The sequence below is a fragment of the Thalassophryne amazonica genome, chromosome 7 (assembly GCF_902500255.1).
Source record: "Thalassophryne amazonica chromosome 7, fThaAma1.1, whole genome shotgun sequence".
NCBI classification, from domain to species: Eukaryota; Metazoa; Chordata; class Actinopteri; order Batrachoidiformes; family Batrachoididae; genus Thalassophryne; species Thalassophryne amazonica.
Genome location: NC_047109.1, coordinates 44,199,498 through 44,223,298, shown reverse-complemented (window position 1 = coordinate 44,223,298; position 23,801 = coordinate 44,199,498). Strand labels below are relative to the sequence as shown.

General features: G+C 40.4%; 1 protein-coding gene across 4 annotated transcripts in view; it reads left to right on the top strand.

Moving 5' to 3' along the window:
- Positions 1-23,801, top strand: part of thrap3a (thyroid hormone receptor associated protein 3a) — a 57,656-nt gene that overhangs the window by 16,221 nt on the left and 17,634 nt on the right. For 2 of the 4 annotated variants that reach the window (XM_034174080.1, XM_034174081.1), the window contains 2 exons: positions 7,937-8,081; positions 21,283-22,134. In XM_034174080.1, the coding sequence (XP_034029971.1) occupies positions 7,960-8,081; positions 21,283-22,134 (974 nt within the window). In that variant the 5' untranslated portion in view covers positions 7,937-7,959. Of the gene's footprint in view, positions 1-7,936; positions 8,082-11,030; positions 11,616-21,282; positions 22,135-23,801 lie in introns of those variants that run through there. The other 2 variants (XM_034174082.1, XM_034174083.1) reach the window with 2 other exon arrangements.

The following is a 23,801-nucleotide window of genomic DNA, read 5'->3' as shown; positions in this document are numbered from 1 at the left end:
TCTGAGTGGAGAAAAAAAAAAAAAAAAAAAAAAAAAAAATATATATATATATATATATATATATATATATATGTTAGTGCGCTTGTTTCAGTTTGGAAGGTTCCTGGTTTAAACCCCACCCCTGCCACATTTCTCCATGTAATGTGGAGTTGCGTCAGGAAGGACATCTGCTGTAAACGTCCCAATTAAACATACAGCTCCACCTCGGATTTGCTGTGGTGACCTCGAGTGCAAACAAGGGAGCAGCTGAAGGGACTTACTTACTTACATTTATATATAGCAAGTAGCATACTGGAGCCACCATGTAATAATGTGCCTGTTTCAAAGTCCCCGCCATGCGCATCATGTACTTTCCTCCTCACAACATCCCAGAAGATGACTCTCATGAAAGATCTGTTGTGTGTGCCTGCTGTATTTACTGTACCCAGTGTCATGTGTCACTGATAAAGTCTTGTTGACACTAATGAGAGCTCCTCCTACTGTAGATTTTTGAAAGAATACATCTGTAGGCCTGCGGAAGACAAAGGTCCTTTTTGAGGGCTGTGTGAAATGAGCATCTGCAAGAGAAAGTCCACAGGAAATCACTAACCATACGCGAATACTGATATGGCAGAAATGATAATATTAATACTGAGTATCCCGTCAAAGCAGGTAGTTCAGGTGTGAATTCACCTAATGTCCATGGCTTTGGGAAGAGGATTTGGGTTTGGGGGGCTATAGTGGGGTGTCTGGCTAAGGCAACAAGAACACATCCAAAAACAAATAAACAAACAAACAAACAAAAACAACAACAAAAAAAAAAAAAAACGTAACTCAATATTTAAATGACACAAAAATGACTGAATTTCAGTCAACCCCCTTCCTCTGTGACAGGGCATAGACATCAAGCATATATGCACATAAATTATCAGTATCAACAAGTCAACAAAGCAAGTGTTGCGACTCATGTTACCAGATAGAACACTTATTCAGAATTGCTTATTATTCTCAAAGCCTTCATCAAACATTAAGTTTTTGTGTAGTAAAATTTTATATGTTCAAAATGTATTTTTTTATTCTGTTTCTTGTCATCTGGCAGGGGGTGCTGCAGCACCCCTACTTCCGACGGATATGCTGATATATCTGCAAAATTCAGTTTTTCAATGCATTTTTGTTAAGCAAAGAGAGCCAAAGTCAATTACACTCAACAAAAATATAAATGCAACACTTTTGGTTTTGCTCCCATTTTGTATGAGATGAACTCAAAGATCTAAAACGTTTTCCACATACACAATATCACCATTTCCCTCAAATATTGTTCACATACCAGTCTAAATCTGTGATAGTGAGCACTTCTCCTTTGCTGAGATAATCCATCCCACCTTATAGGTGTGCCATACCAAGATGCTGATTAGACACCATGATTAGTGCACAGGTGTGCCTTAGACTGTCCACAATAAAAGGCCACTCTGAAAGGTGCAGTTTTGTTTTATTGGGGGGGGATACCAGTCAGGATCTGGTGTGACCACCATTTGCCTCATGCAGTGCAACACATCTCCTTCGCATAGAGTTGATCAGGTTGTCAATTGTGGCCTGTGGAATGTTGGTCCACTCCTCTTCAATGGCTGTGCGAAGTTGCTGGATATTGGCAGGAACTGGTACACGCTGTCGTATACGCCGGTCCAGAGCATCCCAAACATGCTCAATGGGTGACGTGTCCGGTGAGTATGCCGGCCATACAAGAACTGGGACATTTTCAGCTTCCAAGAATTGTGTACAGATCCTTGCAACATGTGGCCGTGCATTATCCTGCTGCAACATGAGGTGATGTTCTTGGATGTATGGCACAACAATGGGCCTCAGGATCTCGTCACGGTATCTCTGTGCATTCAAAATGCCATCAATAAAATGCACCTGTGTTCTTCGTCCATAACAGACGCCTGCCCATACCATAACCCCACCACCACCATGGGCCACTCGATCCACAACATTGACATCAGAAAACCGCTCACCCACACGACGCCACACGCTGTCTGCCATCTGCCCTGGACAGTGTGAACTGGGATTCATCCGTGAAGAGAACACCTCTCCAATGTGCCAAACACCAGCGAATGTGAGCATTTGCCCACTCAAGTCGGTTACGACGACGAACTGGAGTCAGGTCGAGACCCTGATGAGGACGACGAGCATGCAGATGAGCTTCCCTGAGACGGTTTCTGACAGTTTGTGCAGAAATTCTTTGGTTATGCAAACCGATTGTTTCAGCAGCTGTCCGAGTGGCTGGTCTCAGACGATCTTGGAGGTGAACATGCTGGATGTGGAGGTCCTGGGCTGGTGTGGTTACACGTGGTCTGCGGTTGTGAGGCTGGTTGGATGTACTGCCAAATTCTCTGAAACGCCTTTGGAGACGGCTTATGGTAGAGAAATGAACATTCAATACACGAGCAACAACTCTGGTTGACATTCCTGCTGTCAGCATGCCAATTGCACGCTCCCTCAAATCTTGCAACATCTGTGGCATTGTGCTGTGTGATAAAACTGCACCTTTCAGAGTGGCCTTTTATTGTGGACCAAGTTGGACCACCAAGTTGTGGGGCCAAGTTATTGTACTTGGCCCCACAAATCTTAGAAACATGGTGTCTAACCAGATCCTTACTGTGGATGGCATTACCCTGACCTCTAGTAATACTGTGAGAAATCTTGGAGTCATTTTTGATCAGGATATGTCATTCAAAGCGCATATTAAACAAATATGTAGGACTGCTTTTTTGCATTTACGCAATATCTCTAAAATCAGAAAGGTCTTGTCTCAGAGTGATGCTGAAAAACTAATTCATGCATTTATTTCCTCTAGGCTGGACTATTGTAATTCATTATTATCAGGTTGTCCTAAAAGTTCCCTAAAAAGCCTTCAGTTAATTCAAAATGCTGCAGCTAGAGTACTGACGGGGACTAGAAGGAGAGAGCATATCTCACCCATATTGGCCTCTCTTCATTGGCTTCCTGTTAATTCTAGAATAGAATTTAAAATTCTTCTTCTTACTTATAAGGTTTTGAATAATCAGGTCCCATCTTATCTTAGGGACCTCGTAGTACCATATCACCCCAGTAGAGCGCTTCGCTCTCAGACTGCAGGCTTACTTGTAGTTCCTAGGGTTTGTAAGAGTAGAATGGGAGGCAGAGCCTTCAGCTTTCAGGCTCCTCTCCTGTGGAACCAGATCCCAATTCAGATCAGGGAGACAGACACCCTCTCTACTTTTAAGATTAGGCTTAAAACTTTCCTTTTTGCTAAAGCTTATAGTTAGGGCTGGATCAGGTGACCCTGAACCATCCCTTAGTTATGCTGCTATAGACGTAGACTGCTGGGGGGTTCCCATGATGCACTGTTTCTTTCTCTTTTTGCTCTGTATGCACCACTCTGCATTTAATCATTAGTGATCGATCTCTGCTCCCCTCCACAGCATGTCTTTTTCCTGGTTCTCTCCCTCAGCCCCAACCAGTCCCAGCAGAAGACTGCCCCTCCCTGAGCCTGGTTCTGCTGGAGGTTTCTTCCTGTTAAAAGGGAGTTTTTCCTTCCCACTGTAGCCAAGTGCTTGCTCACAGGGGGTCGTTTTGACCGTTGGGGTTTTACATAATTATTGTATGGCCTTGCCTTACAATATAAAGCGCCTTGGGGCAACTGTTTGTTGTGATTTGGCGCTATATAAAAAAAATTGATTGATTGATTGATTGGACAGTCTAAGGCACACCTGTGCACTAATCATGGTGTCTAATCATCTTGATATGGCACACCTGTGAGGTGGGATGGATTATCTCAGCAAAGGAGAAGTGCTCACTATCACAGATTTCGACTGGTTTGTGAACAATATTTGAGGGAAATGGTGATATTGTGTATGTGGAAAAAGTTTTAGATCTTTTAGTTCATCTCATACAAAATGGGAGCAAAACCAAAAGTGTTGCGTTTATATTTTTGTTGAGTGTACATTCATTCATTCATCTTCTACCGCTTAGTCCAATTAAGGGTCACGGGGGACTGGAGGCTATCCCAGCAGTCATAGAGAGCGAGGCGGGGTACACCCAGGACAGGACGCCAGTCTGTCGCAGGGCCACAAATAGACAAATAAACACAGACACACCCACACACACACCTACGGACAATTTTAAAGAGTCCAATCCACCTAACCCGCATGTCTTTGGAAGTGGGACGAAACCGGAGCACCCGGAGGAAACCCACGCAAACACGGGGAGAACATGCAATCTCCACACAGAAAGGCCACGGGAATTGAATCCACAACCTTCTCGCTGTGAGGCAACAGTGCTAACCACTAAACCACCGTGCTGCCCAAGTCAGTTACATAGTTCCTGAAATTTGCTGACACCTCCTCCAGACAATCATCACTGTCTGTGGTTGTGCCTGGTTACCTGTTACATATCCTTTCTTATAAGTGTCACAATTGATGAACAAGAAGGAAAGTGGTATTGACCAGGTGCAAATACTAAAGTACAAAACAGCATCAGCTATTACATTAGTTAGTATTGCTATTTTGGAAGATCCTTGGATACCGCTGGAATGATTTTGTATCAACAGGTAGACTAAGATGAGGAGTATAACTTGCATTATGAGGGACAATCTGCTTTGACATTTTGGCAATGTGGTGTGTTTCTCTGCGCTTAATCTAGTGCGCAGGTGCCTGAGTGTTGAGGACCCCAGTGGCCCACGTTTCACCTGGAGTACATGGATTGTTATTCTAGAGATGTGGAAATCGACTGGTTATCTAGCCGAGTGGTTGCCATCCAGGACCCAAGACGGTTCTGTAATGTTGTGGATGTGGTACCAGCACATGCTCCCACACGTGACTTGATATGTCAGCTATCATAAAATTGTGCCCTTTAAAAAAAATTAAAAAAAAATTCTAAAATATATACTCAACAGCTAGAGCACCGCACTCATAGAGCGCAAACCTCTGCCAACACGAGTTTCCAATTCAACAAATATTTACCTTGGGAAAAAGTTTCAGGGTCACAGTCCTGCTAGAAGTGGCTTTTCATAAGCAAAATTGGATGTGATCAAATGTCAGGCGCATATATTTAGTTCATGCACTTGAATTTAAGTTTGCTGTGGTGTTTTTTTTTTTTTTCAACATTTTTGGTTTCTGAATTCTTTTTCAGATAATTTTCACAGAACTTTACCTATCTCTGCTATGCACAATTTGTCACTGCTTTTTGGCACTTGGCTTCCGAATGATAACTGGAAGACAAACAAACAGGCATAAAATTGGAACCTCAATTCAATTTTGGTGGTGTAGGTAAATCCATAACAGAAAAATGAGAGTGAATGAGGCAGTTTTGATTGAGATATAATGCAAAATGTACACCAAATGAGCTTTTCATTATTAAATTCAAATGTCCACAAAATCCACAATCCGGAACACATCTGGATCAAACATTGTCAGGTGATACTGAGTGCCAGTATTAGTGTCTAATATACAGAGTGATTTGGGCACGTTTGACTGAGATATAATGTAAAATATACATTATATGGAGTTTTCGATGTTAAATTTAAATGGTTACAAAATCTATAATCTGGATCAAACTTTGTCAGTCGATAAAGGATACCATCCTACATAATGCTCTCAAATATGCAAGAAATTTGAGTTCTTAATTTTTGAAATGGATTGCATTTATATAGCGCTTTTCCATCTGCATCAGATTCTCAAAACGCTTTACAAATAATACCTCATATTCCCGATATGAGGCTGCTGCCATACAAGGCACTCACTACACACCGGGAGCAATAAGGGATTAAGGACCTTGCCCAAGGGCCCTTAGTGATTCAGGCTGGGATTTGAACTGAGGATCTTCTGGTCTCAAGGCTAACACCTTAACCACTAGACCATCATTTCCTGACTTTGCAAATTGAATCAGTTTGCCTGTCAGGATAAGAATCTTCATTAAAAATTTAATGAAATGAATTGAATAAAAACAGAACTGCAACACTTTCATTTCCACTCCTATTTTTCACAAATGGAAATAAAAGATCTAAGACTTCTCCTATACACACAAAAGTTTATTTCTCTTGAATTTTGTTCACACATTTATTAAAATCTGTTAGCTATAGGGGATCACTTTTGCTAAGATAAATCCATCCACCTGATGTTGAGTAAGCAGTATGATTATTGCACAAGTGTGCCTTTTGCTGGTTACAATAAATGTCCACTCTGAATTGTGTATATTGATGAATCGTGTTGCTTAATCAGCAATTTGATATGCCACACCAGCCAGGTGGATTGATTGTCTTGGCAAAAGTGAAATGGTCACTGGATTTTTACAATTTTGAGAGCAAAATTTAAGAAAATTAAGGTTTTTTTTGTGTGTCCACACAAGAAATGTTAGATCTTTTACTTCAAAGGATGATAAACTGGAACAACAACAAAAGTGTTCCATTTATATTTTTCTTGACTTCATTATGTGCTTATTGGCTTTGTTTAAAAAACATATATATATATATATATATATATATACGAGGGCTGTCAATAAAGTAACGGTCCTTTTTATTTTTTTCAAAAACTATATGGATTTCATTCATATGTTTTTACGTCAAACATGCTTGAACCCTCGTGCGCATGCGTGAGTTTTTCCACGCCTGTCGGTGACGTCATTCGCCTGTGAGCACTCCTTGTGGGAGGAGTCGTCCAGCCCCTCGTCGGAATTCCTTTGTCTGAGAAGTTGCTGAGAGACTGGCGCGTTGTTTGATCAAAATTTTTTCTAAACCTGTGAGACACATCGAAGTGGACATGGTTCGAAAAATTAAGCTGGTTTTCAGTGAAAATTTTAACGGCTGATGAGAGATTTTGAGGTGATACTGTCGCTTTAAGGACTTTTCACGGTGCGAGACGTCGCGCAGCGCTCTCAGGCGGCGTCATCAGCCTGTTCAAGCTGAAAACCTCCACATTTCAGGCTCTATTGATCCAGGACATCGTGAGAGAACAGAGAAGTTTCAGAAGAAGTCGGTTTCAGCATTTTATCCGGATATTCCACTGTTAAAGGAGATTTTTTTAATGAAAGACGTGCGGACGGATCCGCGCGTCGGGACGCAGCCGACACGGTGCGGCGGCACAGGAAAAACACCTCCGTGTTGATAACCATTTGTAAAATCCAGGCGGCTTTTGGTGGCTTTCAGTGGAGTGAGTATATGAGAAATTGTTTAACAGGCAGGACATGTTCCAACTTGTCCTTAAGGCTTTCAACAGAGGTGTTTTTCCTGTGCCGCCGCACCGCGTCGGCTGCGTCCCGACGCGCGGACCTGTCCGCACGTCTTTCATTAAAAAAATCTCCTTTAACAGTGGAATATCCGGATAAAATGCTGAAACCGACTTCTTCTGAAACTTCTCTGTTCTCTCACGACGTCCTGGATCAATAGAGCCTGAAATGTGGAGGTTTTCAGCTTGAACAGGCTGACGACGCCGCCTGAGAGCGCTGCGCGACGTCTCGCACCGTGAAAAGTCCTTAAAGCGACAGTATCACCTCAAAATCTCTCATCAGCCGTTAAAATTTTCACTGAAAACCAGCTTAATTTTTCGAACCGTGTCCACTTCGATGTGTCTCACAGGTTTAGAAAAAATTTTGATCAAACAACGCGCCAGTCTCTCAGCAACTTCTCAGACAAAGGAATTCCGACGAGGGGCTGGACGACTCCTCCCACAAGGAGTGCTCACAGGCGAATGACGTCACCGACAGGCGTGGAAAAACTCACGCATGCGCACGAGGGTTCAAGCATGTCTGACGTAAAAACATATGAATGAAATCCATATAGTTTTTGAAAAAAATAAAAAGGACCGTTACTTTATTGACAGCCCTCGTATATATATATATATATGTGTGTGTGTGTGTGTGTGTGTGTGCGCGCGCACTACATTCAACCTTAAAGGGCCAATGCTCCAACTCTTTTGTTTGACAGTTTCAGGTGGGCTGGCTGCAGTGATGTCCAAATCCAGAAAATCAGTCTCTAGATCGCGGAGCCGTACGAGGTCACGGTCAAGGTCCCGGTCCTCCTCTGACTCAAGAAGCCGCTCCAGATCCCGGTCCAGAAAGCACCGTTACAGGTAGATTCCATTTCTAAAATTCACCTTCTTTCTGAGCATTGAAAATGGTATGTTTTCAGGTCAAGAATAAATAGTATTTTCCAAATTAATGTTTCCAAAGGAATCTTGAACACATTACTTGGTACAATAAATAATATCATTGACCAACAACTGTAGCCTTTTTGTGTTTGACCTTCAGATTAATCACAGTAATGAGTGTGATTATAAATATACTCATCGGATTGTCTTTAATGACCTAAATTGAGAACATTCATCAGTCTCCAATAAGTATTTTAACAATAAAATCAGACTTGATTTTTTTTTACTTCACTCTGTAAAACTGGTTATGATTATATTCTGTGTGTGTGTGTGTGTGTGTGTGTGTGTGTGTGTGTGTGTGTGTGTGTGTGTGTGTGTGTGTGTGTGTGTGTGTGTGTGAGTGTGTGTGTGGTACCATTATGCTGGAACTATGAATCACTTCAGAACTATAAATGGAATTATTCAGTGATACTGAGTGAAGTACAAATTGTAATCTTTGGTGGTTTATGATCATTTATTGCAATTTAGAGACCTGTCTTGTGCACATAGTCTAAAGTGCATTGTCCAAGTTTGTGTGGGGCGTTGCGGTTTACAGGGTGAATAATATGGGCACAAAGTTGGTCACAATCCTCCCACAGCCTGCATTTAGTCTCTTAATTAGTGTTTTGGCATACCATGGAATAAAATAAACAGATTGGCATATATCATTTCCTTTAAGACCTGGAGTGTGCTGGAAGTTGCCACACTGTTATTTAGAAAGTAGACTGAAGTGAGAGGTATTGTGGTAGGTTAATGGATCTGTGTGCGCTGTCAAAGAGAGTGAGTAAATTGTGGCCACCAAAGCTTCCTGCGGTGAAACATAGAAGAAGTGAGGTGATTTATTTATTTATTTGTATTTTTTTGACCGTGTTTACATTTATTTCTTTTTGTTGTACCCTATTAATACAAGAAATGCACTTCACTTGATTTCAGACCTAGTTTTTGGTGAGCTATGCCTCAACCACTTTGTGCTACCTCACGATAGCAATACTCCAACATTGCACTTGATTGCACCTCACTTTAAATACAAATGAGTGCAAATAAGCAAGCTATTTAAAGAACAAGAATGCTGTGTGTAAAATAAGAATTGTGTCATTTTTGCATGAGAGCCCTAAACGTTCGTCACTGACATATGTTCAGCTGGAGGCTGCTTGGTTCACTGCATAGAGAGCAATTTTTGATAATACATGGATGGCTCATGAAGTGATAACGGAGTTTCGAAAGAGGAAGAGGACAAGACAGATGTAATGACTCTCTAGAGACTGCACCAAAAAACCTTTTCTGATTTGTGTCCTGTTTATGACGGTCTGAGAGTGTATTTATCTGACTGACAGAGGCATAAAAACAAAAGTGGTGAACCACTAACTTTAATTAGTGGCTGGCACAGTTTTTTTTTTTTTTTTTTTTCTATTTCTGGGTGAGTTTCAGAATGCAGCAGTAATGCTACACTGCTGATAGTGTTGAAATGTAGTTTTATGTACAAAATACTATGAAAGTTTGAGTGAACAGTGGAATCCCAGACACGGGGACAACCCATCATACAGACAGCCAAATTTGCATCTGGCCGAAGTTAATGTCTGGGTTTCATTACAGCCTCAACAGTTGTCCAAACTGCAAAAATCACCACCACACAATGTGTGGGTCCTTTTTTTTAAATTATATCTTACTCATGAAAATGGGCCTGTTTAATCACACAGTGCAGCATAGTTTCATACTTTAAAATGCAGCTGCTAATAAAATCACCATAATTAGTATGTAATCTGTTGGGTGACTGTAATCCTACTTCCTTTTTAATTTACGGACTCTGAAGAATCTGATAAGGACGCAGAACACAATGCACTGTAAAAAAAAGAAAAGAAAAGAAGAAGCAGCATGCAAAATTGCACTAAAAAAATCAGCGAAACTGCAAGGCCACAAAAGGGAGTTATGTTCTAAAAATAACTCGCGATAGGTGAAATCCGCGAAGTAGTCAGCGTTTTTTTTACAATTATTATAGATGTTTTAAGGCTGTAAAACCCCTCACTATACACGTTTTTTTTCTCACTTTTCTCTTCTGTATAAACACTCAAACTTCAAACCTTAGTAGAAAAAAATAGAACGTTTTCCTATAAATAATTATGCTGGGTTTTAGAACTAACAAATTTAATTTTAACGATCAACCTACGAGGTTGGACACATAAGAAATTATTAATAGTGACTCATTAGTATTTCACAGTTCCTCTGACCGCGCCTCTTCGTCGTGGCACCGCTCCGCTGTCCGGATTGGCTGATTACTCGAGTGGTATGAAAAATATTGCCCGTTCGCAAAAAGGGTGTACTGCTATTTATTCTTTAGTGTTTTATCCAGTCATATTGGCGTATCATTTATAGGTATAGGTATATGATAAAATTTATGATATACAGTTTCTTGAAGTAAGTTATTTAACTTTTTCCCCCATAATCTAGTGTTACAAAAAGCAAACGAAAACCACAATGTACAGTAATCTTAAAATTGCAGTATTTATATTGTATTTCTTATGAATTGTAACGTATCAATTCAGGGCCCAAGTGTCGAGATACATGTATGTTTCCAGCCCTAAACTTTAATATTGATTTTCAGACCAATATTAATTTGCTGAAAAATGATATATTATGACAACTTTAACAATCAAGGGCTTGGAGTAGATTACTGTGTCCAGAGGAAATTAATCCGAGAAAGGGTTCAGCTGCCACGTCCTTTGTTTACTTCAGCTGAGAGGAAATGTTGTTGCAGTGTGCATTACATGTAGAAGTATTTACTTGTGACCTCAGTGACATATGCAAAAGTTTAATCAAGCCAAGATTTTGGTTTGTGGCTCTACTCAAACAGAAATGCCTCGGCTGTCGGCTTATTTGGAATGGAAACTAGTGGCTTTGCCATAATTGTTCTGTCCTTTGAGGCAGAATGACTGAGATATGACAGTCAAACGAAAGAGGAACACATATCCTGATCGTGACCAAGCATGTCTTAAAAATGACCGAACAAACAATTTGGAAAAAAGCAGAGAATTATTTACTTTCTGACTCCAATCTGGTGATAGTTCTTCATTTTCCTTCGCGCTGTCATCATCTGTAAGTTAGCAAATATTGTTTTAACCATTTGATGTGACTCACAGTACAAATATAAATGTGCTCACCCACCCGGGTTCACAGTGACCCACCACGGAGACTGAGGCACCTCGCTGAAAGCACAACACCCAAAAATGTCACATTTCATGCCAAAGTGTTCATAAAACATAAAACTTTTCTAAGCTGGTCGGTACGTCTGTGTCTCTGGCAAACACAGAGTCAAAGGTTTGCAGTTCTTTTTTTTTCCCCCCACCTACCCATGTGACTGTGTGCTCCAGCAGAGCTGGCCAGAGCAGAGATGCAATATCTGTAGCTCACACTCAGTGTGCAGGGCTGCTCTGTGCGCTGCCTGATTTATTCACTCTCGTTTCCAATGAAAAATCACGCGCGGTGAGTTCTGGCCATATATTTTCTCTACGTGTTTTCTCATATGGCTTTTTTGAAGTATTTGGCTGCAGTTATATTTAGGAATACTTTGCTGTGTAGCTTCAGTTGCAATATACTGTTGGTTATAAATGAGCGTTTATAAGCCATTAAACTTTATGTTAAATGTGATTTCATTTGGGAATATCAATGAATATGTTTCTTTAAAAAAGTGATTATTGTGTGATTGAAAAACTTTAAAGATAGGCCTAATCTATAGCTATACTGCATTTTCTAACTTCAGAACTCCAAAGAAACCTAAAAGTAGTTGTGGATTTTGTAATGAAATAAGGCTAAAGTTAAAAGTTAAAGAGAAGAGTATGTTTGATTGTAACAGTAGGGCTAATGTAATATTGTATTCTGATTATTGTGTTCAGTGGTTAAGGAGGATGAGAGGTTCAGCAGCGCCACCATGTGGAGCAGACTGATATCACAGTGTTGTTCAATTCTGAACTTTTTGTCCAGTACTCCTGTTACTCCTGTTATTCTGAACATGCACGTGAAGTATTGTTTAAAGTTTGCAATTTTCTCATGATGTTTTCATTTCCATTTTTTGTGCATTAATTTGCATTGTGCATAGATTTCTTCTATGCACCAAAAAAAAAAAAAAAAAAAAGCTTATTTGGTGCCACAAATTTGATGTTCACAGATTTTACTGGTGAACAATTTGTTTGCCAAAAAAAAAAAAAAAAAAAAAAATCCACTCGCTTGGCATGCATACCAAATCAAGACACTGATTAAACAACATAATTATTACAGAGGTGTGTCTTGGACTCCAAAATGTGCAGTTAATCACACAACAGAATGATGCAGATGTCAACTTATGAGGGCTTGTGGAATTGCCATGCTGACTGCGGGAAAGTTCACCATAGGTGTCATCCATTAGCTGAACATTCATTTCACTGCCACCAGCCTCTAAAGTTGTTTTCAGTCTCAGAACTGCAGGTCATGTGTAATCATGCTAGCCCATCACCACCACATCCAGGCTTCCTCACTCAGTAAAAGTTGTTTCTTTACATTTGACATCTGTGCAACAATAATGCTGTATAATCAACATCTTGATATGTCACACCAGCCAGTTGGATGGATAACCTTGGCAAAGATGGTGTTTACGCACTATTTTAACAAATTTGTATACAAAATTTGAGAAAAATTAACATTTTGTGTGCATGGTAGGAGTTTTAACTCCAAAACAAAAAGTGTTTCATGAATATTTTTGCATTTCATATTCTGCCTGAACAGCACAGTGGATTAGTGGTTAGTGGTCAGCAAGAAGGTTGTGGGTCTGATTCCCACCTGGGGCCTTTCTGTGTGAAGTTTGCACGTTCTCCACGTGTGGCTTCCTCCCACATCCAGGTGGATTGGAAACTTTAAATTGACCGTAGGTGTGTGTGGGTGTAAATGTGTTTGTCTATATGTGGTCCTGCGACAGACTGGCGTCCTGTCCAAGGTGTACCTCACCTCATGCTCCATGACTGCTGGGATAGGGTCCAGCTCCCCCAAGACCCTTAACTGGAATAAGCGGGTATAAAAAAAATGGATTTTCTGCCTGAAGAGAGGGTGGGCGACTGCATGAGTGCGGCTAATATTACGTTCATTAGAACACCCATTTCAATTAAATGGGTGATTTTGTTGTAAATAAAAGTAAATCACAAATAGCTCACCCTGCTGTGTCAACTTTTGTCCTGTACAAATCCTTTTCTCAAATGAAAGTTGTGTGCATACTCAAAACAGTTTTATGAATAACACAGTTGTTTTCCTTTCATAAAATGAACCTTCACAAGTTATGTTACTTTTGTGCTATGAAAGACAGCCATATTGACATACAGACTGCACCAGTGTATGAAGGTATTTTCCCCTGCTCTTCTCCCAGCAGTGTGGTTCTTCACTTACTTTTGATCCCTCAGCTGTTTAGTGGCTAGCTATGTGGTAAACTATTATTAAGGGCCCCTTCAGACATAGTGCGAAGTTTGAACGAAGTGTGCACTTAGTGCGCATGACGCAGGAATTGTGTGCAAACTGTGTGAAATCATCCCTGCCTCAAACGCCTCGTACACCTGATGCAAGTGGTAGAGTTGCCATCTGGTAATCAGGTGGCGTGGGTTCAAGTCTTGCGAGTGGTGTTTGTTTTTACCAGAGTTGTTTAACCGCGGGGTTCTGTATTGCGTCCCCCTTTATGTATTATTTATATCAACCCAGTGATATTCACTAATTATACAGCTGTTTTTTTTATTTTGTTTTCCTCCAAGCAGCGCGGTGTGGTATAGCTCGTCCCATGGAACACAATGCGAGGCGCTGCAGCAGCGTGAGCTGCTGTTCCTGCTCAGACACCGTTGCATGCACGAACTATCGTGCCGGCATCACGCACGCCTGCCCATTGGCGCAATGTTTTGTGGTGCGCAAATTTAAAGTGTTTTGCGCTGTTTCACCGTATTTGTCCAAACATCATCCAAACTTCGCACTATGTGTGAAGGGGCCTTAAAATATTTTGAATAAGTATATGGAATGTGTTGCTCTTATCAATATGAAATGCAATGGTGTGTCACCACCAGATGAGCCAGCCAGCTTTTCTGCAAAATCAAAAAGAATATTTTTAAAAGGCAAGTCATCCAGTTAATGCTTGATTGCTGTGGTCACAGCCAGAGGTGGCTGTCTGATGTGTGCATACTCAAAACTTTGAGTTTGCACACATCAGACAGAGAGCTCTGGTTACACACTTGTTTTGGCCTTGCACTTGTTAGCTTGCAAGTGGACATCCAGTCAACGTAAAGCTACATTCACATGTTGGCAGCAGAAAAACTGTCAGTGATCATTATAGCACACTTCCCATCATCTGCAGCAGCAGACTGCAGTGATGATGTGAATTGGTCATTTTTCAGTGATAAAGTTACAGATAATTTACCTAAGACACAACAGCATTTAGCATTTTGCACAGCATTATATTAAAACAGGAAACCCTAGATCTGATGGTAACTTAAAAAAATACCTTTTTGTGAGGTTAGAAATTATTCATGTTTACCTGTTAAAAACCAAGTGACTCTCTGCACTTAAATAAACCATCTCTCATGGTCTGTTTTCCTCATTAAAGCTACAACCCCAATTCCAATGAAGTTGGGACATTGTGTAAAATGTAAATAAAAACAGAATACTGTTACGGTTCAGACGAGTGTAGACGACGAACCCAAAAGCAGGGAGCAGAAATGAACGTTAGAAAATGGATTTATTTTACAATGGAATAATGTACAGAAGAGGAATGGTAAGCAGGGGCATAGTCTAGCCGGGTGGAGACAGGCCCGCACAGCGGTGGAACCAGGGGATGCGCAGTTCCATCAACTTCAGTTCAGATGTGGAGGATTCGGGGCCAGGTGGCTGCCACAAGCTATCGATGAGGCTAGGGGAGAGACACAGATGGGTGAGTGCTGAGCCAGTCACTTCCAGAAGCGGTTCACACAGTTTATCAGTGATAAACTATCACAGCTGGTCCAGATAAGCAAGCAGTTAGATTGATTCAATTTAGATTCTTCATGTTGTTCTTTGTCAGGAAGAGTTCACAGTTCAGTTTGAATCAGTGATAACTGATCACAGCTAATCCAGATAAGCAGGCAGTTAGACAGAATGATTCAGTTCAGTCTCTTCTAGTCGTTCTTTATCAGGAAAAGTTCACAGTTCAGTTTGTATGATACTCCAAGCAGAGTTCAGTGTGCAGCAGCTCGTATGAGCAAAAGGAGAGCTAACACTTAACTTGGCAGATATGGAGTGTGGGAGCTCCGTAACAGGCGGCAGATGAATCTTGGTAGCAACAGGTTGCGGCAGAGATTAGCTGTGGCTCTTTCAAGCTGGTGTATGGAGACACAGAGAGAGGAAAATATATCAGCATGAACAAAATGACCAGTCTTACCATGGAAGGTTTGCAGAGTGTCTGGCGAAGATGGAATGAGGAGCCGGGGTTCATATGCTGATGCTGATTAGATGTGAAACAGGTGTGTCGATCAGCCTGCGGCATGCCACCTGTGCAGGAGAGGGAGAGAGGAGGGAGTTGAGAGGAGCAGCAGCAGGAACAGTACAGGCAGCCCACAACAGAAAACAATGATTTGAAAATCCTCTTCAACCTATATTCAATTGAATACACCACAAAGACAAAACATTTAATGTTCAAACTGATAGACTTTGTTGTTTTTGTGCAAATATTTGCTCATTTTGAAATGGATGCCTGCAACACGTGTCAAAAAAGTTGGGACGGGGCAACAACAGACTGGGAAAGTTGATGAATGCTCAAAGAACACCTAATTGGAAACAAGTGAGTGTCATGATTGGGTATAAAAGGAGCATCCCCAAAAGGCTCAGCTATTCATAAGCAAAGATGTGGCGAGGATCACCACTTTGTGAACAACTGCATGAAAAATAGTCCAACAGTTTAAGAACAATGTTTCTCAAAATTCAATTGCAAGGAATTTAGGGATTCCATCATCTACAGTCCATAATATAATCAGAAGATTCAGAGAATCTGGAGAACTTCTACACATAAGCGGCAAAGCCGAAAACCAACACTGAATGCCCGTGACCTTCGATCCTTCAGGTGGCACTGCATTAAACCCCAACATCATTGTGTAAAGGATCTTACCGGGTGAAATCAGGAACACTTCAGAAAACCATTGTCAGTTAACACAGTTCGTCACTACATCTACAAGTGCAAGTTAAAACTCTACCACGCAAAGCGAAGCCATACATCAACAACAGCCAGAAACTCCGCCGCCTTCTCTGGGCCCGAGCTCATTTGAAATGGACAGATGCAAAGTGGAAAAGTGTGCTGTGGTCTGATGAGTCCACATTTCAAATTGTTTTTGGACATTGTGTTCTCCGGACAAAAAGTTCAAAAGCCTGCATCTGTGATGGGGGTGTGTTAGTGCCCATGGCATGGGCAACTTACACATCTGTGATAGCACCATCAATGCTGAAAGGTACACCCAGGTTTTGGAGCAACACATGCTGCCATCCAAGCAACATCTTTTTCAGGGATGTCCCTGCTTATTTCAGGAACACAAAACCAAGTCATATTCTATACGTGTTACAACAGCACAGCTTCATACTAAAAGTGTGCGGCTACTAGATTGGCCTGCCTGCAGTCCAGACCTGTCGCCCACTGAAAATGTGGCGCATTATGAAGCACAAAATACGACAACGGAGACCCCGGACTGTTGAACAAATGAAGTCCTACATCAAGCAACAATGCGAAAGAATTCCACCTACAAAGCTTCAACAATTAGTGTCCTCAGTTCCCAAATGCTTATTGAGTGCTGTTAGAAGGAAAAGTGATGTAACACAGTGGTAAACATACCACTGTCCCAGCTTTTTTGAAACATGTTGCAGGCATCCATTTCAAAATGAGCAAATGTTTGCACAAAAACAATAAAGTTTATCAGTTTGAACATTATATATCTTGTCTTTGTGGTGTATTCAACTGAATATAGGTTGAAGAGCATTTGAAAATCATTGTATTCTGTTTTTATTTACAGTTACACAATGTCCCAATTTCATTGGAATTGGGGTTGTAAAATAACATTGTTTGTTGTTATTGCTGCGGTAAGCGTCAAAAGTTGAAAATATTCATATTTTGATGGCAAGTGCCGCCTCAGTGCTTGATTGCTGTGGTCACAGCCAGAGGTGGCAAAATTTTTTCATCAACCTCTCACTGAAATTAATGGAACATCCAGTTTTCTTTTGTTCATGTCTAGAAACACTGCACACCCACATTTAGTTGTTGTCTGCTCATTCCATCAGAGCCTATAATCCACCAGAGACCAACAGATTAGGCAATTATTGCTACTGTACAAATTATTTAAACCTGTTCTAATCAGTTTGTTCAATCTGTCACTGTGTGACTGCCTCCTTCCCAAATCTGTTCCACCTTACTCGCAACTCTCAAATTAACATCACTGTCATGCAACTACTCCCAGCACACAGTGATGACATCATCAAAGACAAGACATGTTAACGACGAGAAAAGTGTCATGAAAACCTTTTTGGCTTTTTACAATGTATTTGGGTCATAAAAAATTTTTTTTCATGTCGTCATTGAATCAACTTTAATGAAAAATATTTAATTTAGTGTGGGTGTTTAGACTACTTACATTACTTTCATCGAGTGGGGGTGGGGGTGCTCCAATATGCAGATATGGTGCATATATAAAATCTTGAATACGAGATATTAATACTACTGGTTAACCTAATTTGTTAATAGGTATAAATATATAACAATAGCAAAACGTAATAGGCTGCTTTAAATTAATAATATTTTCACTGTTAGTTTTGGAAAATGTTGTGCTGCTTGATGCCATTTGAGTAATCCTTTGACAAAAGGAATTTACCAAGATTTGAGATTAGCACCAATTTTACTTTGTCCATCCAGCATGAAGCAGTTTTATGAATAACACAGTTGTTTTCCTTTCATAAAATGAACCTTCACAAGTTATGTTACTTTTGTGCTATGAAAGACAGCCATATTGACATACAGACTGCACCAGTGTATGAAGGTATTTTCCCCTGCTCTTCTCCCAGCAGTGTGGTTCTTCACTTACTTTTGATCCCTCAGCTGTTTAGTGGCTAGCTATGTGGTAAACTATTATTAAGGGCCCCTTCAGACATAGTGCGAAGTTTGGACGAAGTGTGCACTTAGTGCGCATGACGCAGGAATTGTGTGCAAACTGTGTGAAATCATCCCTGCCTCAAACACCTCGTACACCTGATGCAAGTGGTAGAGTTGCCATCTGGTAATCAGGTGGCGTGGGTTCAAATCTTGCGAGTGGTGTTTGTTTTTGTTTGTTTGTTTTTACCAGGGTTGTTTAACTGTGGGGTTCTGTATTGCGTCCCCCTTTATGTATTATTTATATCAACCCAGTGATATTCACTAATTATACAGCTGTTTTTTTTATTTTGTTTTCCTCCAAGCAGCGCGGTGTGGTATAGCTCGTCCCATGGAACACAATGCGAGGCGCTGCAGCAGCGTGAGCTGCTGTTCCTGCTCAACAGACACCGTTGCATGCACGAACCATCGCGCCGGCATCACGCATGCCTGCCAATTGGCGCAATGTTTTGTGGTGTGCAAATTTGAAGTGTTTTGCGCTGTTTCACCGTATTTGTCCAAACGTCATCCAAACTTCGCACTATGTGTGAAGGGACCTTAAAATATTTTGAATAAGCATATGGAATGTGTTGCTTTTATCTATCAATATGAAATGCAATGGTGTGTCACCACCAGATGAGCCAGCCAGCCTTTCTGCAAAATCAAAAAGCATATTTTTAAAAGGCAAGTCATCCAGTTAATGGAAAGAAAAGATATTTCTGCAGACGCTGAAAGCGCTGAGCCTCCTGAGGAAGTACCAGAAGCCACAATGATGTGCACTAGTGCCAAAGTAACAATTGAGCTTGAGAGAATTTACATATATGGCTACCAGAAGAAGTAGTATTAATTCACAACATAACTGTTGTCAACAGCAGCAGGGTGGATTCTAAAATGTATACGTTGATATTATCTGCACAGATTTACCTACATTCTTCAAAATTTCTTCAAATTACATAAGGACAGTGAATCATGACATACTGTGACAACAATCCAAGAGCTTTTTAAATATAAGTAGAATACACTGTAATAACATGACAATTCAACTGAGAAACTATTTCACAGGCTGAAGGCAACACAGCCAAAACACTGCCGTGGAAGAATGACAGTGTGTCAGCACAAACAAAACTTAGTGTCTGAAGATGTCTGTGATGAAGAATTCAGTCATTAGCCCTATTCAGATGAGATTAGTCTGACATATGTATATGGGGTAATATAATTATTTTCTCAGTGATTTTAATCCCATCTGAAAGTATCATTTCAGGCATTTTACCTTCTGGAAAGTGATCCATTGAAATTAACTTGTTATACTAATTCCACGTGAACGCACGCATCGGTAAGTAATCTATCATATCCTGTGAACGAGACAATTTTCAGCGTTTACCTTGAAGAGATATTTGGAAGACAAGTCACTCGGCAACAGCAGAGATTTGAGTTTAAGTAAATTTTCTGTATCAATCTGTTCACACATATCATGTGATGATATTCCTGCCAGAGCCTCACCTCTGTGTTCCCACACTGTAGCACGCAGATTCAAAAATAAACCTGGGACATGGATAGGGCACGTTTGTGCCGTGCTTATATGAGATCTCTTCGGACCACCTTCTCTGCTTTGGCACATGCAGAGACTTGACAGTGCAAAGTGCAACTGTGCACAGAGTTCACACAGTCAAAAAAGAAAAGGAAAGAAAAAAGGTGAAGCCAACAGAAAATTAAAGAAGATGATAGCGAATGCCAAGATGGATCTGTTCAGTCACAGAGTGGTGAACATGGAAATGAAAAAAGAAAAAAGGCATAGAAGCACGTTTATTTTATTTTATTTGTTTTTGGAAGGGTGACAGTGGTGCGTCAGGTGTTCATTGAGTGGTCACTCCGTTCTCTGTCATTTATACAGAGATTTCTTATCTCCTGTGACTCGGCTATGAATATTGCAGACATCCTGTGGTAAAATACATTTTTTTCCACCTCCCCATATCAAACTAATCTCATCCCTATAAGGTTATTGACTGCAAAAGATTTACAATAAATTATTTCAAAAGGCAATTTCTGATCATAATATTTGATAGTGCTCCATCTTTTCTTCCACTTGGATGTCCAGCTAAAGTTAAAAAAATTAAAGCAGACAGTTTATACGAGGTCTGTCCATAAAGTATAGGTCCTTTTTATTTTTTCAAAAACTATATGGATTTCATTCATATGTTTTTACGTCAGACATGCTTGAACCCTCGTGCGCATGCGTGAGTTTTTCCACGCCTGTCGGTGACGTCATTCGCCTGTGAGCACTCCTTGTGGGAAGAGTCGTCCAGCCCCTCGTCGGAATTCCTTTGTCTGAGAAGTTGCTGAGAGAGAAATTTTTTCTAAACCTGTGAGACACATCGAAGTGGACACGGTTCGAAAAATTAAGCTGGTTTTCGGTGAAAATTTTAACGGCTGATGAGAGATTTTGAGGTGATACTGTCGCTTTAAGGACTTCCCACGGTGCGAGACGTCGCGCAGCGGTCCTCAGACAAAGGAATTCCGACGAGAGGCTGGACGACTCCTCCCACAAGGAGTGCTCACAGGCGAATGATGTCACCGACAGGCGTGGAAAAACTCACACATGCGCACGAGGGTTCAAGCATGTCTGACGTAAAAACATATGAATGAAATCCATATAGTTTTTGAAAAAAATAAAAAGGACTTATACTTTATGGACAGCCCTCGTACTTTTACTCATTCATTATTTGCTTTCAACTCCGATCTGTTGTGCTCGACCATGAAAGCAGGTTTCTTATCCTCAAACATTTCTGGATTACTACAGTGTAATATATGTATTGTGACCATTTATTTGCCATTCTCATTGTCCAAAACCTACAATTTTAGTTGTGTTGAGGTTATGATTTAGAATTGATGTTACTATTTTATGGGATTGCACCGCTCGAAAGGTTTAAAATGTTGAAACAGAAATCTCATAAATGATACAAGGTTGGAAAATTTATAGCGTTGTACTTTCATTTTTCACTTTTCTTTCATTAACAGCTCTAGGTCTCGGTCACGATCAAGATCTCATTCTCCTTCTCACAGTCGGGAGAACAAACATCCAAGAGGATACCAGAATAACCGTGAGTTCCGCGGTTACCATCGCGGCTTCCGGAGGCCGTACAACTTCAGGGGCAGAGGTCGGGGCTACTTCCCACGTGGACGCTACCAGCGTGGTGGTGGCGGTGGCTACGGCAACAACAACAACTTTCGCCCCAATTGGAAGAATTACAAACAGCATCCTAAAAAGCAGCAGGAGCAAAACGATTCACGAGGACACTTCCAGAAACGCTCAGGAAGTCCTCCCTTTTACAGTCACCGTATTGATCGGTCCGCCTCGCCCCTATCTAGACACTCTAGGCATTCTTCTTCTTCATCACACTCCTCTCCCCCTAAATTCAAGTCAGCCTTGTTGCTGACTAATCAAAACTCCAAAGACGCCAAGGAGGACAACTCGGCTTCCACTGAACTGCAAAAGGCAGCAGGGGGAGCTGACAAGCCAGTGGAGCCTCTTGGGGAACCGACAGGAGATGCCAAAGAAAGTCTGGGCAGTGGGAAACCTGAGAGGAATTGGCAGCTTCTAACAAGCTGCAGCCCAAACAGAGCCAGTACTCTGGCAAGCTCTGCTGTTATTGTTGGGCGGAACAGCCAAACTACTAACCAACCCACTTCTCCCACAGAAAGCAAAAATGACACGAGCAACTGCGCCCTCTCTTGGCAGAAGGGATGCAGTTCATCGTCTGATAAAAAACCCTCACAGGAAGTTCGAAATCCTGTGCTTTGCAGCTTTGATTTCCTTAATGAGGAATATCTGGATGGAGATAAAGCAGCGATCTCCATTGCCTTCAGAAAGTAAGACCCAGTTTATTCTTCTGTTGTAAAAAATGTTTAGCTCATGCAGATAAAACACTGAGAAGTCTTGTTTCATTTTTACTTTCAGCTACATATTAGTTATAATATTTGCCTTTCCCAAAAGCATTGTTGTGGTTTTAAAATGCTCATGTCTTCTTTAATTTCGTAGGGAAATGACTGAATTATGTTTCATTGCTGTTTTCTTGCTTGTCAGAGTATGAAATTAGTGTGTCACAAATTTAAGTACCACCATAACTGTTGCACTTGATTAATTCTATATACAGTGTTGTGAAAAAGTTATTACCACCTTGAGCTTTTACAGGTCAGAATTTTTTTTAGGACATCAATAAACAAAACCAAAAATTCAGGCTTTGTATATATATATATATCTGTGTGTGTGTGTGTGTGTGTGTGTGTGTGTGTGTGTGTGTGTGTGTGTGTGTGTGTGTGTGTGTGTGTGTGTGTGTGTGTGTGTGTGTGTGTGTGTGTGTGTGTGTGTGAATCTATCTACCTAAACCTTCTCTATACCACTTCATCATGAAGATGTCTAACTGGTGATGCAAAACTCAAAACTTGCACTTTGCACAATTTCTTCATTCACAGTCACAGAAGCCTGTAACTTCTCCAGGGTTGCCTGGGTGTCTTGATGGCTTTCCTCACTCTTCTCCTTCTTATACAGTCACTCAGTTTTTGAGAACTGTCTGCTCTGCACAGATTTACCATACAGTACTTTACTGTTTGTATTTCTTCATAATTCATGTAAATAAAGTCCAAGACATAATCAGTGTCTTGGGAATGCTCATGTATCCATTCCCTGACTTATCTGAAGCAAACTGGATGTAAAAGTGATGGTATACTAAGTGCTACACTAAAGGGGCACTTACTTATTCACACCATCATTTTGGCTTTTAGATTTTTTTCTTTTAATTCATGATGTAGAGATTACTTTTCACTGTTTGTTTAAAGGGCATAATATTAGAAATTTTAAAATATAAAGCCTGATTTTATTTTATTTTATTTTTTGATGTCCTCAAAAATTTCTAACAGGGAAACACTCAAGGGGTCAAACACTTTTTAATTTCCATACCACTGTGTGTGTGTGTGTGTGTGTGTGTGTGTGTATATATATATATATATATATATATATATATATATATATATATATATATATATATATATATACGAGGGTAGGCTGAAAAGTTGCAGTTAATGCATTACTCCTTCATGGGGAGCCTTAGAACCTTTCAGCCTACCTTCGTATATATATATATATATATATATATATATATATATATATATATATATATATATATATATGTATGTATGTATGTATGGACGTGTGTATGTATGTGTGTGGAAACAAAGAAAACTATGGATAATGAATCTCACACAGGTTGATGCACAACTTTGAATTTCATTTTTTTTTTAACCCCCACCCATTAACTTTGCACCTAATTTAACTACAGATCAGTGCCAAATCTGAGACAAATATCCTGAAAAGCAGGATTTGGTCACATTTTGGCTCTGATTAATCTGGTTGCAAGCAGGTTGTGACTTTTAGGTGGTTCTTTTTTTTTTTTTTTTGTCTTTGCAGCTGTCCAACACATCTATAAAATTATTCAGAATATCAACAAAGAACCTAAAACATGTTATCGCGTGGATTCCAA